The following is a 16,479-nucleotide window of genomic DNA, read 5'->3' on the forward strand; positions in this document are numbered from 1 at the left end:
TGGAAACAACACAAATGCCCACTGATAGATGAATGAATAAAGAAAATGTATATACATACAATAGAACATTACTCAACCTTAAAAAGGAATGAAATTTTGATGAGATACACAGATGATCCTTGAAAACATGCTAAGTGAAATAAACCAGACAAAAAAGGACAAATATTGTATGATTCCACTTACATGAGATACCTAGAATAGGCAAATTCATAAAGAAAGTAGAATGATGGGGAGGGAAAATGGATACAAGAAAATGGATAATGATGATGGGTACACAATATTGTGAATCACTGCCACTGAATTAGCCACTTAAAACTGAAAATTTCATGTATCTTTTACCACAATAAAAAGACTCATCGGGGTAGGTATTGCTCAATGGTAGAGCAAATACTTAGCATGCACACGTCCTGGGTTCAATCCCCAGTACCTTCATTAAAAAAAAAAAAAAAAGGTTGGAAAAAAAAGTAAAAAAAAAAGCCAGACACCAAACAGTGCATACATACTGTTTGATTCCACTTATACCAAAAACAGAAACAGAAAACTAATCTATTGTAACGGAAGTCAGAATAGTCACTTTTTGGAAGTTAGTGGCTGGAAGAGGATTGAAGAGGGGTTCTAGGGTCATTTTCTATGTCTTGATCTGCGTCCTAGTTCCACTTGTGTGTCCAGTTGGTGAAAACCACCGAGCTCTTTGTTTATAAGTTTACCCGTCTGCATCATTTATGCTTTAATCAATAGTTCGCCGGAAAATAACAAAAACCCCAAAATGTCTTTAGAACAAATTTTAATTGCAAAAAATCTAGATAACTTCTTGGAAGCTGAATCTTTTTCCCTGTCTTTTTTGAGGCTCATGCTTTTCCTGTGTCCTAAGCCTGCAATGAATCTGTGCCTTCTTTGAAATGCCTTCTCGCCACCTTTACCAAGGTTTCACACTACCTGGGGCCGCATTCTCGGAACACCTGCTGGTGACTAAATTGTTTCCTTGTCTGTCTCCCGACTAGCCCTGAGTTGAACTCTTGGAGGTCAGAAATACCAGTCCCTACTAACTCCGCTAACCTGGAGCTCAGTTAGCTGTCCAGAGCAGTAATAAATCCAAAATCAGCCCGGGAGGCTGGGAGCAACGCCTGAAAAACCCTGCAAAGAGGAAAACGCCAACCTGGTCTGACCAACGGTGCTAGCCCACTCCGACTTCTAGAGGCGAAGCCACGCCCCTTACCCAAGCACCTCCCCTAACTCCCTCCTGGCCCCGCCCCTCCACTGGGCCCCTTAGGCCCCGCCTACCAGGCGTGGCCCAGACCCAGGAGGACCAGTATCCCGCCAACAATGACTCCGCCCCTCCTTCCGCTGAGAAACCTGTCCCTTTTATTTAAAGAATACGTTTACGTCAGCCCGCCTTACGTATATTTTCGTCATCAGTGCAAGGCGCGGAGGCGGAACTTCCTGTCTGGTTCTAACAGCTTCCGGGAGAAGCCGGAAGAGACCGGACTGTGGACAGAATTGGGGCTTGCCATCCCCTCCCCTGGCCCCTACAGAAAGGTGAGTCCCTGGGCCATCCTGGCGAAGTCAAAACACTTAGTCTGGCCGTTTCAGGTGAGGATCTCCTAACTTATTCAGGCGCAATACCGCTCCAGTCCCTCTAATTTCCCATGTTCCCCCGCGTACTGAAGCCCCGCCCCCAGCCTCCCAGCCCCGCCCCGAAGTTTGAGGGGTGTGGATGGTTTGTGACCCCCCTCACCCGACTCTACCCTTCACGGGATAGGATAACTGGGTTTGGGCACGGCTGCCGGAGCTAGGCAGCCTTTCGGCTCGGGTGGACCCATGGACCTCTCTTCAGCGCCGCGGAGATAGGACCGCCCAAACACGGAGCCTTCGCCTCAGAAAAGGCAGGATCGGGGACCCCCTCCTCACCGCGCCGTCCGGGTCACTTACAGGTTGAGGAGAGAGCAAAGGCCTCTGAGGAGGGAGACCTGGGGTCCTGTCCAGCCCCTCCCCACGAAAGTTCCCTGTGCCTGCGCCAGTCGTTTTTGCCTCTGTTCGCCGTAGTTTCCTGTAAATCAGGGTTAATGACATTAACCATCTTACCATCAGGGGTTAGTTGTGGGAGTGACAAATAATCGCTACTATTTACTTACTGAACACTTGCAACGTGCCAGGCACTGTGCTAAGTATTTTGCTTCGATGATTTCCCATCATCTTCAAAACAACCTTATGAGGTAGGTACTATTCTTAACCCCATTTTACTGATGAGAAAGCTGAGGCTCTGAGAAAGTTGTCTGAGGTTACGGAGCTAGTAAGAGGCATAACGGGGCTTATAATTAGTTGGGGTTTTTTTCCTGACCTCAGGGCCCATGTACTAAATAAGGATGTGGAAACTATTCAGATGTTGATACGTTACACAAATATTCTTTGAGCAACTACTGTGAGATTAGGCTGGGCACTATGGTGCACAGAGAAATACATGTCGTCCTTGTTTTCCAGGAGTCTAGTAGAGAGATGACAGGTAGATAAGTATAATGAAGTTTTATAGGTGCTGTGAGAATAGTCTGGTAATGATAATCATCAGACTGGATTTGCCCAGGGACAGCTGTGAAAGCAGCAGATTCTGTAAGGTAAAGAGTAGTTACTCTAAGGAGCAAGCAAAAATCCTTCCTGCCTTTCTGAGAAACTGCCGAGAGAGAACATAGTACAAGAAGAGAGACTGAGATACCAATTGCAAGAGCCATTTTGGAATCTTTTCCAAATCAGTTCTACTCGGATAGTGGTTTTGCAGTTGTGAGCCTATGGTGACCCAGGAGGGTGGTGGTTCTGGCGTCTCTCCTGCTTCACTGCCAGGAGATTTTCAGAGGAGACAGACACGATGTTTGTTGCATAGTGTCTGTTGATGGCCCCTACAGAGTTGTCTCTTTGGGGTGGGCTGACTTTGCTTTTGATGATAAATTAGTTTTCTTTGGCTCTTGACATCTGGACCCAGATCTGTGACCGTGAATGAGATTAGGTTCAAATGAGACAGTCTGGCAAGAGTGCGTGCACTATGCCTCCAAAGGGGCCCCCAAATAAAAAATTCCAGGCTTTTTTGTTCTCTCTGAAGTCACCTTGGAGGCATCTCAGGGGAGCATAGTTGCTTTACCAAGTAATAGAAATCCTAGTGAACTTCAGGGCACAAAGAAGCAAATGTTCTCCCCGCCTACCAAAAAAGCAATAAGCAGTAGCAGTAGCAGCAAAGTTGTAAGGTTTTCCTGATGATCCATGCTCATTGTAGGGTTGGAATGTGAGAGAGGAAGGGTGGAACCTAAAAGCCAGCGTTTCACAATAGAGGCAAAGGGTAAGTCCTTAGCTGTAGGTTGGGGGTCCAGAGTTCAGAAGGTTTGTGCCCCTTTCTATACAGGACACAGAACTCCATTTTCTTTCTGGGCTTGGTCAGTTAGAACCTAAACAAACAGGAAATCTGGTTGCAACCCTCATGCCCTGCTGATGCTGTCCCCCTTTGTTCCTGCAGTGTGGACCCATTCAGCAGCCAGGCCATGGAGATCTCTGATGTCACCCTTATTGAGGGTGTGGGTAATGAGGTGACTGTGGTGGCAGGTGTGGTGGTGCTGATTCTAGCCTTGATCCTAGCTTGGCTCTCTACCTACGTAGCAGACAGCAGTAGCAACCAGCTCCTGGGCACTATTGTGTCAGCTGGCGACACATCCGTCCTCCACCTGGGGCACGTGGACCATCTGGTGGCGGGCCAAGGCACCCCAGAGCCCACCGAACTTCCCCATCCATCAGAGGGTAATGATGAGAAGGCTGAAGAGGCTGGCGAAGGTGGGGGAGACTCCACAGGGGAGCCTGGAGCTGGGGGTGGTGTTGAGCCCAGCCTTGAGCATCTGCTTGACATCCAAAGCCTGCCCAAAAGACAAGTGGGCCCAGAGAGCAGCAGTCCAGAGGCGCCCCTGAGATCCGAGGACAGCAACTGCCTCCCTCCCAGCCCCAGCCTCATCAATGTGCGGCTCAAATTCCTCAATGACACCGAGGAGCTGGCTGTGGCCAGGCCCGAGGATACTGTGGGTGCTCTGAAGAGGTAAGTGGGCTGGGAAGTGGGAAGCTGCTCATACCCCATGCCCCTAGACCTTGTTCATCTCGGAAGAGGCTGATACAGATATTGGAGCAGGGAAGTGTTGGGTCCAGCTGCTTCGGGGCAGGTTGGGGAATACTTCCTTAGTAACTCACCCTGCTGCAATTTCCCCCCGTTGCCTTGTTTTGTTGGTCCAGGCCTCCTGGCCTTCTCATTCCTCGCCCTCTTGTCTTTCCTTCTGTCTCTCTCATCTTTACTATAGTAAATACTTCCCTGGACAAGAGAGCCAGATGAAACTGATCTACCAGGGCCGCCTGCTGCAAGACCCAGCCTGCACACTGCGTTCCCTGAACATTACTGACAACTGTGTGATTCACTGCCACCGCTCACCCCCAGGGTCAGCTGTTCCAGGCCCCTCAGCTTCCCTGGCCCCCTCCTCGGTCACTGAGCCACCCAGCCTCGGTGTCAGTGTGGGCAGCCTCATGGTGCCTGTGTTTGTGGTGCTGTTAGGTGTGGTGTGGTACTTCCGTATCAATTACCGCCAGTTTTTCACAGCACCTGCCACTGTCTCCCTGGTGGGGGTCACTGTTTTTTTCAGCTTCCTAGTATTTGGGATGTATGGACGATAAGGACCAGAGGGAGAAAATGAAAGGCATGGTCTTCCTCCTTTATGGCCTCTCCCCTTTCCTGGCCAGAGCTGGGCCCAAGGGCCTGGGAGGGGAGGGTGGAAAGGATGTGGTGGGTTCTCCTCCATAGGACACAGGGGCAGGCATGGGGTCTCCCCTTCATGTCCACGAGGGTACAGACATCCCCTCTGTGCAAGCACAACTCAGGTAGAAATGAGAATGTCATTTTCCTTCACTTTTAAGGTCCTGAAGTTCAGAGCCGAGCTGGTGGCCCAGCTCAGTGGGCTGCCTGGATTCTGAGGATTCCCTCCCAGCTGTGGCCCTAGCTCTTCCCATCATCCTGCATGTCTGCTCCTCAGCACCCAGGGCTGTCTGCCAGGGCAGCTCAGCATGGCCCCAGCACACTTCTGTAGGGAGCCTGGTGTAACTCTTGATTCCTTAGTGGAACATCCATCTTTGGAGACTAAAACCACACAAGCAGGAGTGAAGTTTGTCAGCCTTCCCTCTAGGCACTTTACTTTCTCCCTCCACCCCGTAGCAGTAATAGGGTGTTCTGTGTGTTCCAGACAGTTACCAGTGTTCTCCCTTTTTTTCAAAGCACTTTGCTTATATTCTTTTTTTTTTTTTAAAGTAGTTCTTTATAGAGCTCAGTCAGAAAGGGGACTGGGGCACAAAGCCAAGCCCCCAGCATCGGGAGAGGCCAGGCCACAGCTGCTGCTACCCTAGGCCTAAGGCTGTAAGCAAGAGGCAGCTCTGGCTCTCAGCCAGTGTCATACCCTGCCCAGCTCCAAGGACGAGCTCTGGGTATGGAGCACTGGGCCCCAGGCCCTTGCCTATGGGGCTCTTGGATGGAGGGTCAGTGTCTGTGACTGAATAAAGTTCCATTTTGTGGCTGTGGAGCCTCCTTCTGTGACAGTAAGAGAATGGCTTTGCCCCTCAGCAACATGGGAATGAGGGTGGGCAGCTGGGCTACCAACGGGAGATGCAGTTTATTTACACCAGCAGCCATGGGGGCAGGGGGAATACACAGCGTTTACAAAGTTAGCTACCTGTACAGGATGGATTACATATGCAAAAATAAAAATCTCAAGACCACAGGACAGCGTGAGCCCCACCCCCCTCCCCCAATGACCCCAGCATGCGGTTATGCCAGGCGGGTGGCCCCTGGGCATGCGGGGGGGAGTGATGCATGGAAGGAAAAGCCACCGGCCATGGAAATTAGTACAGAACCCCCCCCACACACTCAGACACATGATAGGATACAGGGTGGACGACACCTAGCCGGGGTGGGAAGGATGGGAATTGAAACCCACACAGCCTGCTGTTAGAGGGAAGGGAGTGGGGAGCTCCTAGCCCCTGTTCAACTACATGGTAGGGGGGCATACTCTCCCCAGGAGGAAAGGGGGTTGCTCCCTCAGGGTCCCTGCTGGACCAAGCCCATCTCTTACCCAGCCTGGGCAGGGGGCTCTGCCCTGAGGGCGGGCCAAGGAACAATGGGGAAGTGGATGTGGACAAACCAGTTCCCAAACTACTTCCCACTTCTCCCTCCTCCAACCAGAGGGGGGAAAGGGAGAGGCCAGAGGGGAAAGGGTATATTAGGGCCTGAGCTGCAGCTGCCTCTCAGAAGGAAGAGTGGCCCACGGCCTTCCTCCCTTCACCTTCAACCTATTCCCAAGACTGCATTTGGGAGCAGGCTGGAGGCGGGCTGAGATCCTCCTTTCCCTCTGGCTTCCCCTTTGAGGGAGAAGGCTGTGGAGGGTCGAGAACAGAGGAGCCCAGGCCCCAGGATTTATTCTAACTCCTGCCAAAACTTGTTTGGCTTTTTAAAAAATAATCACAATTCTTGGGTTAAAAACCAATTTGTAACCAGGCGCCAGCCACAATCAGAACCACCCCAGGGGGAGACTGGGGTTCCAGACAGGGTACTACAGCCCTATCTCTGTTGTTCCCTTAACCCTCGGGTCCCTAACCCAAATCAGTCCAACCAGTCCTGGGTACTAGCTACCCAAATGTGGGATGGCTCCTCCTGGGAGGAAGGCAGGGGACACGTCCAGCAAGTGCCAGAGAACATGGCTCAGGGACAACTTCATCCCTGTGACGGTCAGCTCTGTTCCCAGCCCAGACTGCAGTCCTCCAGCTTGGCTCCTGGGAGTGATGGTGCCTGCATGGAGGTGGGACGCATGGAGATGGGACGATACATCTCTTCAGGATGTAGACCAGGCAGGTGGGCACACTGGCAAGACAGTCCCACAGAGGGGCACTGCCTAGGCATGGCACCCCTTACCCCTCCACTGACAACCTGGAGGACAGAGACCACCCTCTCTTCCCACCCACTCCTCGCAAGGGGGGAGAGGTAAAAGATCAGGATTTTCCTCAGCCCCAAACCACAAGTACAGAATAAATAACTTAAAAGCGGCTAAGGAAGGGGAAACACGGCAGGCTTTGGAGGCAGGAGCATCGAGAGAGGAGGAACTGAAGCTGGTTGAGGTGAAAGGGGGTGGCAAGCAGCAGTTGGGAACTCGGGCTGCCCTGCTAGGGCAGCGGGGCAGGGTAGGCAGGAGGAACATGGGGCCACCCCAGGAGGGTGAGGCTGGGCCCCTTCCTGGGGCAGGGAATGAGGTAAGAAAACATTTCAAATAAAGCAGCACCGTTCCCTCTCACCTTGGGGCCCCACTCCTCACCAGCCCTGGGTCAGGGAGGAAAGGTAGGGGGGGAGTCATTTTGATACACAGCTCCCTCTTCCTACCCTCCCCTTGCCTGTTCCTTGAAGCTGTAGAGGCCGGAGGCCCTTTCCTGGCACCCAACAACAAAAGGACAGCTCCTGCTGCCAAGGAGGCCCATGGGGACTGAGGGGAAGGGCTGCCCCTGTGAGAGGCAGGGAAGGCGGTGGCGGCGGTTCTGGGCGCCTACCTCAGCAGACAGCTCTCTGTGCCTATCTCCCCCTGGGATGGGGGTCTTGGATAGGATTCTGCACGTAGACAGGACACGCCCAGCCCTGCCCCTCAGCTCCAAGCACCGGACCCATTCACATTGCTGAGGGCAGCTGGGGGAGGCCCCCTCCAGGCTCAGCTTCCTACCCACAGCCTCCCGGGTAGCCACAATGCTCCTCGGCAGGGCTTTGTCCAGTTCCTGGGGTGGGGGGCAGGCATTGCCCTGGCACAGTGCCCAGGTTAGGCCCCTGGCCTAGCTGGACATCCAGTAACTCACAGAATAAATAGGAAAACCGCCTCCCCACCAAACTTATGTCCAAGGCATAATATGTCCAGGTCTGAGTCCTGCATGCCGAGGGGCCGTGCTCCATTGCAGAGGACCCTGACACCCCCCAGGGGTGCATAATTGGATCCTCTGCCCGATTAGCACACCAAGCTTCCCAAGCCCAAACCCCCAGCAGCCGTCCATTTGCCAGGCTATGCCACCTGGGTGGGGGTCGGGAGAGAGGGCTCTGCTCAGCCAAAGGCTATCCCTTGCACCCAAGTCAGTTGATGTCATCGTAGATGCTGGGCGTCGGGGGTGCCGGTGGCTTTGGCTTTTTCTTCTTGTTGGAGCCCAGGCCGGAGGCAGTCCCTACCAGGCTCAGATGGGATTTCTTTTTCTTGGTTTTCCGTGACTCAGAGCTGTTGGTACCTGAAAAGAAAGAGGCACCAGGGGTAAGGGAAGGGTTGTGGCAGGGGAATGCAAGGTGTCCCCTCCTCACCTCACTTCGGGCAGAGAGGCCCCAGGGCCCAGCTGTATCACCTACCTAGACCCCATCCCTGATTCTCACTCGTCTTGGAGGAGCCTGAATCAGAGGGTGAGAGATCAGACGAGCCGTCCCACTGAAGCCGGCTGATCAGGGCCTGGCTATCAGTCATGTCAAAGCTGTCATTATCCAGGGAACTCTCGACCTCTGGAAGGACGCTGGAAAGGGGAGAGGCCAAAGAAGGGCTTTAAGGATACCAATTAGCACCCCACAAACCACCACCCTTCCCAGAAGGTCGCTTACGCTGAGGGTCCAAGGAAATATATCCGCACAGCTCGCCGCTGCTCATCCGTGTGCTGGGGACAGCGCAGAGACCTGGTGGGGAAAGAATGATCAGACCCTGACAAAAGAGGAAGGCTCTGAGGAATACAGGCGAAGCCCCACCCCTCAGCAGAGGTGGGAGCGATGGACACAGGGAAGGGATGAACGGAGAGCCCCCAGGTTGTGGCCTAAGGCCTGATCATTTGAGGAGGGGAAGGGAGGGGTGGGAGCCCTGTTGCTCAAGTCCAGGGGTACTCCCGACCCATGCCCAGGGTGAGTGTGCAGCGGGGCCCCCGGCCCCCTCTCTAGGTTCTGAGCTCACCTTGTGCACATCTTCTTGGTGTGTTCAGAAATCACCCCACATTGCTAGAAGAGGAATATAAGCTGAAAGGAGGAATGGAGGAAAGCCTACTCTAGACACTAGACATTCCCTTCTGTACAAATGCTAGACTGCACAAGCAGAAATGGCCCCAAGGAGTCCAGGGCACACGGCCCCAGACCACCATTGGCCAGGAAATCTAATTCAGAAGAGAAAACTATGCGGCTCTCACTGCTTCATCACCAGCCTCTTCCAGGGCCTCAACCATGGCCTGTGGCTAAGCCCACTCCCAAGGGCCTCCCCTTCCCTGGTCCCTCACCGTGGTGAGCAGGCTACGCAGTTCCTCTGGCCCCAGGGTCTCGTAGCTGATCCCAGTTGAGTTGTTATACTGGGTGAGAACCAGAGGTACAGGTTAGAGAAAGGGCAGTCAAGGAAAGGAGGGTAGGGGTGGGGAATCAGTCCCTCTCAGCCCTTTCTAAGTGAGAAGGCCTTAAGACCACCCAGAAGTTTTCCAGTGATTCCTTTCATCCCACCTACCCATGGGTAAGGGGTTGGGACCAGGACCCAGAAAGAACATAAATACGGAAGTCCCAAGTACCCCATCTAGTGCTTCTGGCTGTCAACATTCTGATCCCCACGTGTCCAAATCCCACCCAACTCACAGCAAGGAAAATGACAGGGAACCTAAGAGGGGCAGCCCCTACTCACCTTAAAAGGATCCGAATTGCTAAGTTCCCCTGAAGAAGAAAAAAGAAGGGGAAGGGTGTTTGATGCAGAGGTACAGACAGAGAACCCTGAAAATAACCAGAGAGGAAGTGGGGGTGACAGAAGGATCACAGGCCCTCCCTCAATACCCCTGCCCCTCATGCCCCCACCTCCACCCTCCAGCAACGAGTCCCAGAAGACACAGTTAGAACCACTCCCATTGTTCCAGCCCCACTTACCATTTTTGTGTTTTAAAGACTTGGATCTTCGAGGGGAATTGGGGTTCTGGAATGGGAGATACCATAGCTTTGGGGAAAGGGTAACGATAAGGGGGAGCCGAGAACCCAGGGAAGGAAAAAAGATTTGACAAACATCCTCAAATTCCTCCTCTTCCTCCCCAGTCAGAGGCCTATCTACCCAGATTCCCCCTTCCCCACATTCTCCCAAGGCCTCTGCTGCCCTCCTGCCCATCAGACACCCTCATCCCAGAACCCAGAGAGGCACCCAGTGACCTCAGATTTGAGATACCCGAAGACTCCCTGCCCAAAGGGGAGGGTATCTGTCCTTTGCCCAAATTTCCCTCATGCTTGCCCCGGCTCTCACCTTGTCTGATTTTCTCTTCTTGGCTGTGTAGGACAAAAGGATAAAGGGCAGGGTCACTTTAAGTTCCCAATCTAAGGGCACCTAAAGAGAAGTACAAAGCTACACTCTCCCCCCTCATTCAGGATAACAACTTGTAACTATTACATACCCAAGTCTTACGTACCCACCTCACCCCAGTGCCCCCCTCCCCGATTCCCCAGATCCCCAAACACCTTTCTTCTCTGAGCCGTAGGACCAGTCGTTGTCATTGATGTCATCGTTATCCTCTTGGTCACTCTCAGATTTGTTCATGTTGTTGCTATTGGCAATCCTGCCAAGGGTGGGGAAGGGGGAGGGTCAAGGCTGCCACCTCTCTCTGCCCCCGACTTCAGAGTAGAGTGGAGCACCTGGGGCTAAGCACAACCCACCCTCTATGCCCTACAAATGCCCCCAGGGGATGACACCTCGGGAGAGGCTGTAAAAGATGAGCCGCTCTGGTTCTAGCAGGGGAAGAAGCCCTCACCGGCGGTTGGCAATTCGGCTGCTGTTCCGACCCATTCCCAGGCACTTCTCCAGATGGGGAGCAAAGCGGGAGGCGGCAATGCTGCGGCTGCAATTGGGGCAAACACACTCCTTGCTCTTCCACTGGTTGAAAACCTGTCCAAAGATGTCCAACCCCGGCTGGTCCACGATCTCTGGGGGCAGGAGAGGCGTGGCGATCAGGGTGGGCAGGGCCCCTCACCTGTTGTTCCCGCTTGTGGCCCCATGGCCTCTACAAAACCCCTGCCTAAGCTCACAGGAGCTCCAGGCGCTACATCTGGTGTGGCTGCCAGAGAAGGAACCTCCAAGCACTCCCAGGGCAGGGCTAGACTACTCTCCTTCAACCCGGAAGCTCACCAAAATCCTTCATGCTATCAGGATCCGTGTCGTCCAGGAAGAAGTAGCCACACTTGACAGCCCGGTGTACCTCAAAGCAGAATCCCAAACAAGAATCCTCGACCAGGTCCGCGTATATCTCCTGAGCGATGGCCTGGGCCCAAGGGAGAACATCCAGGGTCATGAAAGTCACAGCCCCTTGGACTGAGAGCAACTCTCACCAACCAAATCTCCTGCCAATTCGCCCTGGCCAAAAATAATGCTTTCTTTGCCATTTTCCCCATCTTGACTTCGAGTTCTTTCTTCTTGGATCCTTGGGCCTTTTCAGCCAGCTATTCCCTTTAAGGAACAAGGCTGACTACCCAAATTCCTCTTTGGTGTGGATGCCAGATATAGCGACGTAGAGACATCAAGAGAAAGAACTAGAGGCACACGTGGGGGAGCCCTCACCTCTAGTTTGCTGTTATCCAGGCCAGACAAAGACATTTCCTCCATTTTCATTTGTAAACTCTTGTGGAGACGGCGCTCTGACTGCTCATAGCACAGCGGGCGGCAACACGGCTGCACACATGGGGGTGGGGGTGTTGGTGTGAGTCCAAGGCACCTCTGAGGACTGCCACCTCCCCTCCGCACCTCGCTGCCCAGAACTTAATGGTGGCATCAGGATCTACCTCTCCCTAAGGCCCAGGCTCACTAAGTCTGGATGGTCCTTCAGGGCCTGAAACCCAAAGGCAGCCTAGTCCTTCCCAGGCCTGAACTCAGGCCCTGGGCTCTACTGCCAATCAGAGCCTGGGTCTATAGGAGGAAGCAGCTCACCCCAGATCCCCAAAACTCAAACCCCTCTTTGATACCCATGGTGCAATGCAGCAGGCGGAGGAGAAGGAACTCTAAGGCCTCAAAGCAAACCCACAGGGTGTGGCAAAGAACTGCACAGACTCCTAAATACACTCCCCCCCCTTCCCAGGCTCTCCTCAGAGTCACCTCTGCTTTCAGCCAGGATGTCCACTTGGGGGGGTACTGCTACCAGAAGTAGAAATGGCCCTAGGACCCTACAACCTTCACCCCACTCTGTCTTCCCTTGAAATAAGCCTGCCACTACAGAAGGGGAGCAGAGCCCAGAGACCTAGAGCTGAAGGGGCATTTCTAATCACCGTGAGCAAGAGGAGGCAGAGTCTGGTGGGATGGCATGCCAGGAGTGGGCACTCCCCTTACCTGTTCTTCTTTTAGATAACCACCCTCCCTCCCTCAGGACCTGCCCGGAAGTCTTTCCAAGAGCCCCAAAGTCCAGGAATCCCCACCAAAGGATTCAGAAACAGCGCCCACAATCCAGGGCCCCTCTGAACGGTGGGTACGAGTTTAAGGAGCTGCCGGCCTAGAGTGGGGTGGGGACTGACAAATGAGCCAGGGGCACTGGGGAGGGTAGGAGGCCGGGCCTCGGCTCTTCCCCCGTCCCTGCGGCACTGCTGCTGCATCATACCGACTGGGGGGAGGAGAGTCGAGCCGCCAGAGGCCGGCGCCGGGCCGGGACAGACCGACCCCTAGAGAGTGGGCAGAGTGGGACGCGTCCCGGCCCCTCTCCTTCCCCGCCCGCCGACAGCCCCGGCCGGCCGGGAAGAGGAGTCCGGGAAGCTGTCTCTATTGTCCCGGGGGCTGGGGCCTGGCTCCCTAACAAAGGCCCCGCGCCCCCTCCCCGGCCGGCCCTGCCCCGCCCAGGGGGGACCCAGACAGGGGGAGAGCTGGGGGCCCCGGCCGGGCCGGGAAGCCGGGGGAAGCCGGGCGTTTCCGCGTCGGCCCGGGGGGAGGGGAAGGGGCGCTGACCCAGACCTGGGGGGAGGGGGCCCAAGCCCCGCCTCGGGCCCCGCCCCCCGCCCCCCGCAGGCCCCTCCCCCGTCCCCGTCTCCGTCCCGTACTCACCCCGCCCGGGGGGCCGCGCCGGGGCCCGGCGGCCTCTCAGGGCCGCGTCCTCCGGCGGCGGCGGCGGCGGCGGCTGCTCCGGAGCCCCATGTCCGTCGGTCCGTCCTCGCCTCTCCCCGGGGCCCAGGGCCCGGGGCCGGGGGGTCGGGCCACCCCCCCGCCTCGCCGCCTCACCGGGCAGCCATGGCCCCTTCCCCTCCCTTCTCGTCCCGTCGCCGCCTCCTCCTCCTCACCTCACCCCGCCCGCGCGCAGTCCGCGCGCCGTCCGCGCGCCCCTCCCCCCGCCCCCCACTCCAGCCCGCCTCTCCCGGGCGGGGGGTGCGGCGCGAGCCCGGAGCGCGCGCGCGTGCCGCGACCGGAGGATGGATGGATGGAGCGAGCGAGAACGCGAGCGTGCGCGCGCGCGCCCCTCTCCCCCTCCCTCCGCGCGGGCGCGGGGCCCAGCGCGAGCGCGCTCCAACCTCCTCCTCTTCCTCCTCCCGCCCCTCCTCAACACCCCGCCCCCGCCCTCCCTTCCTCTTCCTTCTTTCGCTTTCGCGCGCCCAGCGACTGCTCGCGCCTGCTAGAAGGGCCCAAGCGCGTGCATCTGCCCCGCGGCCGCAGCTCGGCAGCATTTGCTCCGGGGGGCGGGGACCGGGCGGGGAGGAGGGGCGCCACGCCGCCGTCCAAAGTACCGGCGGACGGGGACGGGGGCGGGGAGATGGGCGGGGCCTTTGGGAGCCAACCCGGCCAATCGCCGCCTCGCCTTGGCCCGGCCGGCCCAATAGGGTGCCGGTGGGTGGAGCGGCGTTCAAGGTGAGGTGCGCGGTGCGCTGGGGGCGGAGACGTTTTGCCGTCCCGGCCGGCTCAGGGGCGGGGGCAGCGGGTGGCGTCGAAAGAGAGCGCCGGCTCCCAGCCGAGCCTGGGACGCCTTCCGGCCGAGGCTCCCCCGCCCTTCCCTCGGGGCTCCCTGCTCTTTTTCCTCCCAGCCCCCGCACCCCAGCCTTTACCCTGAAGCGTGCAGCCACTTCTGTGAAGAGGCCAGAGTTGAAGTGGGACGCACTTAGCCCCTCAGGGGAGAAAACCCGTGGAGGCGAAGGAGCTCGTCCGAGTCTCCGTTCCCCGTGTTTCTGGGCGGGTCTCGGCCGACTCCAGGCCCAGGAACCAACAGACGCCCGAGATGAGGGTCCTCCGCTGAGGGCGGAGGCCGAGCTGTGCCATTCTGAGCCGAGCGCCCTCCCAGCCCTCGTCCTAATTTAGATCCCACACCTGCTCTCCTTTCCTGCTTCCGGAACCCACGCTAGACCCCCCCCCCCACCTCTCCTGTTCACAGCCTGCCGGGCACTGGCCAGACCCTTCCTCCGACCCAGTGCTACTCCCCAGGGTGTGCCCATATCCGCGCGGTCTCACAGGCCCTCTTTACCTTCTGGAGCAAAGGGTCTTTCCCAGCCCCAGTAGGTGCCTGAACTGGCACTTCCATTTCGGTTACTCTATGTCTGGAGTCCTGGAACTGGTGTATGACAGCCCTCTTCCCTTACAAGATAAGATTAAACTAGAAGAGGCTTAAATCATATGCTTTGGGACCATCATTGACTCTCTAGCCTTCAGCAAACACTTATTGAAGCAATAGTCCTAAGTGATTTAGACCAGGAAGCAGATCTGAATTTAAATCTGTGAACCTGACAAATGAACTTGGGCAAATGAGCTCTTTGTTGCCTCAGTTTCCTCTGTTGTCACCCGCTGTAGTGATAGTACCTATTTCATTAAGTTGTTGTGGGGATTGACAAGTCAGTGCATGTGAAACTCTTAGCTCAGTCCAAGTGTTGGTAAATCTTAGCTGCTGTTCTTAGGGTGTGCTGTTAAGAATTCTTACGTGCATGAGTGCTGGGAAGCAAATATAAAATAAGACAGTTGTATTTCCTCAAGAAGTTCACAATTTGTGGGGCAGACAGACCTATAAGAAAGTATTGCCAAACAGTGTGATTAAAAATAGGAGAGATAAGCATAGGGGACAGAGGTGGCCAGGAGGAGGGATCAAATGATGTAAAAGAGTTGGTCAGGAAAGGCTTCTCATAGTGGGGGCTGAACCATGTCAAAGCAGTCCAAGAAGGCACTAGACATCTCAAACAGAAGTTTCAAAAGTGAGTTGCCCAGAAGTCTGGGCTCATAGGAACGGGTAGGCAAGCAGCAGGATGTAAGCAGGTCAGACCATACAGGACCAACGGTGTCCTGAGGAGTTTCTGGGCTTTAACTCTCCAGGCTATGAGGAGTCCTGAAGGGGAATTTAAGGGGAATCATTTGGCCAGACATGGATTTTAAGTAGATCATTCTGGAGCGTGGAGTCTGTTTACCTTAGAAGTAGTAGGTGTGTGGGGTAAAGGCGGGAGAGATCCTGAAAACATCTTTAATCAAAATGGGGAGCTCTGAGGAGGAGATGTGAGGATAGAGAAGAATGACAAGTTCAGTCACGTTATGTTGGAGTTATGGTGGGGACTCTCAGAAGGTGGTTGAATTTGGGTCTAGAGCAAAGTAGTGAGGCCACGCCTTCAGATATCTCCACAGCCTGAATCAGGAATTCTCCACTCCGATGATGCTGATCTGTTTCTGAGTCTCGGAATATGTCCAGTATATCCTGCCTTAAGGAATTTAGATATGCCCACAAAACCTTCCTGTCTCCTTGTTTACCTAAATCCTGCCTCACTTCTCCACCCGTGGTCACCTTCAAACTCCTTTAAAACTGGACTGTACTATTCATTTGGCACTTGGCCTGAGCTTCTCTGTGGTGGTGACCTCGTTGGGCACGTGCCCAGTCTCCACAGTTAGCACCAGTCAATAAACGCTAAGGACTATGCTGGTCCAGGCTCTGGGTGAGGCCCTGGGGTTACAGCAACAAGCCAGAGAGACATGCAGACCTTGTTCTAGTGGCACCTACAGCTCAGCAAAGCCTAATGTGGAAGAAAGAAGATTGAATGTGAAGGCATCCAGGCTGCTGAAAAAGACAAATGCATGGAGATCTTTTTCTCAGGGGGTCAGGGAAGGCCCCCTTGAGAAAGTGATCTTTTAAGTAAAGCCCTGAGTTACCTAGGAAGAGAAGTAAAGAGGAACATTGACTTGTGTAGCTGGAATTGAGCAGACAGGCCAGCAGTGGTACCAGATTCCACAGGGCCTTGTGGGCCATACTTATTCACTCATTCAACAAATGTTTCTTTTTTCTTTTCGTAGGATAGATAGATACATAGATAGATAGGTAGGTAGGTATTATTTCATTTTTTAAATGGAGATACCAGGGATCGAACCCAGGACCTCGTGCATGTTAAGCACACGCTCTACCACTGAGCTATACTCTCCCCCCAACAAATGTTGCTTGAGTGTCAAATGTATGCCAGGCAATCTTAGGTGCTGGGGTTATTGTAATGAATTA

The 16,479-nt window shown here is 54.9% G+C and overlaps 2 protein-coding genes across 9 annotated transcripts; one reads left to right on the forward strand and one right to left on the reverse strand.

Annotated features, from left to right (window-relative positions):
• The first annotated feature begins 1,407 nt into the window (after nucleotides 1–1,407).
• Nucleotides 1,408–5,576, forward strand: TMUB2 (transmembrane and ubiquitin like domain containing 2). Of its 3 annotated transcripts, none has more exons than XM_006174213.3 (3): nucleotides 1,408–1,536; nucleotides 3,497–4,063; nucleotides 4,320–5,576. In XM_006174213.3, exons 2-3 carry the CDS (start codon nucleotides 3,522–3,524, stop codon nucleotides 4,684–4,686), a joined length of 909 nt encoding a protein of 302 aa, XP_006174275.1. In that variant the 5' UTR covers nucleotides 1,408–1,536; nucleotides 3,497–3,521; the 3' UTR covers nucleotides 4,687–5,576. The 3 variants fall into 3 exon arrangements, with proteins under 3 accessions (XP_006174275.1, XP_014419756.1, XP_032313234.1); XM_014564270.2 differs by having other exon boundaries at nucleotides 1,500–1,590; XM_032457343.1 differs by lacking the exon at nucleotides 1,408–1,536 and adding an exon at nucleotides 1,620–2,213.
• ATXN7L3 (ataxin 7 like 3) lies at nucleotides 5,298–13,501 on the reverse strand. Of its 6 annotated transcripts, none has more exons than XM_032457342.1 (13): nucleotides 13,080–13,492; nucleotides 11,616–11,726; nucleotides 11,187–11,319; nucleotides 10,813–10,984; nucleotides 10,523–10,620; nucleotides 10,311–10,333; nucleotides 9,947–9,992; nucleotides 9,711–9,739; nucleotides 9,322–9,390; nucleotides 9,006–9,049; nucleotides 8,666–8,737; nucleotides 8,423–8,580; nucleotides 5,298–8,307 (listed from the first exon to the last, which is right to left on the reverse strand). In XM_032457342.1, exons 2-13 carry the CDS (start codon nucleotides 11,664–11,666, stop codon nucleotides 8,159–8,161), a joined length of 1,044 nt encoding a protein of 347 aa, XP_032313233.1. In that variant the 5' UTR covers nucleotides 11,667–11,726; nucleotides 13,080–13,492; the 3' UTR covers nucleotides 5,298–8,158. The 6 variants fall into 6 exon arrangements, with proteins under 6 accessions (XP_032313233.1, XP_032313227.1, XP_032313231.1 ...); XM_032457336.1 differs by having other exon boundaries at nucleotides 5,654–8,307; nucleotides 9,711–9,796; nucleotides 9,947–10,013; nucleotides 13,080–13,501; XM_032457340.1 differs by having other exon boundaries at nucleotides 5,654–8,307; nucleotides 9,711–9,796; nucleotides 13,080–13,499.
• Between the last annotated feature and the right edge of the window lie 2,978 nt (nucleotides 13,502–16,479).

This window comes from Camelus ferus, chromosome 16 (assembly GCF_009834535.1).
Source record: "Camelus ferus isolate YT-003-E chromosome 16, BCGSAC_Cfer_1.0, whole genome shotgun sequence".
In the NCBI taxonomy this organism is placed as follows: domain Eukaryota; kingdom Metazoa; phylum Chordata; class Mammalia; order Artiodactyla; family Camelidae; genus Camelus; species Camelus ferus.

What these genes read in the sequence shown, in the direction of transcription:
- ATXN7L3 (XM_032457336.1), bottom strand. Translation starts at nt 11,666, where the DNA reads ATGAAAATGGAGGAAATGTCTTTGTCTGGCCTGGATAACAGCAAACTA. An exon ending in AGAAGAGAAAATCAGACAAG is followed by an intron (nt 10,014 to 10,310) that starts GTGAGAGCCGGG and finishes CTTTCCCCAAAG; the next exon opens with CTATGGTATCTCCCATTCCA. An exon ending in ACCAAGAAGATGTGCACAAG is followed by an intron (nt 8,738 to 9,005) that starts GTGAGCTCAGAA and finishes TTTCCCCACCAG; the next exon opens with GTCTCTGCGCTGTCCCCAGC.
- TMUB2 (XM_032457343.1), top strand. Translation starts at nt 2,179, where the DNA reads ATGATTTCCCATCATCTTCAAAACAACCTTATGAG. An exon ending in CTTCAAAACAACCTTATGAG is followed by an intron (nt 2,214 to 3,496) that starts GTAGGTACTATT and finishes TTGTTCCTGCAG; the next exon opens with TGTGGACCCATTCAGCAGCC. An exon ending in ACTGTGGGTGCTCTGAAGAG is followed by an intron (nt 4,064 to 4,319) that starts GTAAGTGGGCTG and finishes TCTTTACTATAG; the next exon opens with TAAATACTTCCCTGGACAAG.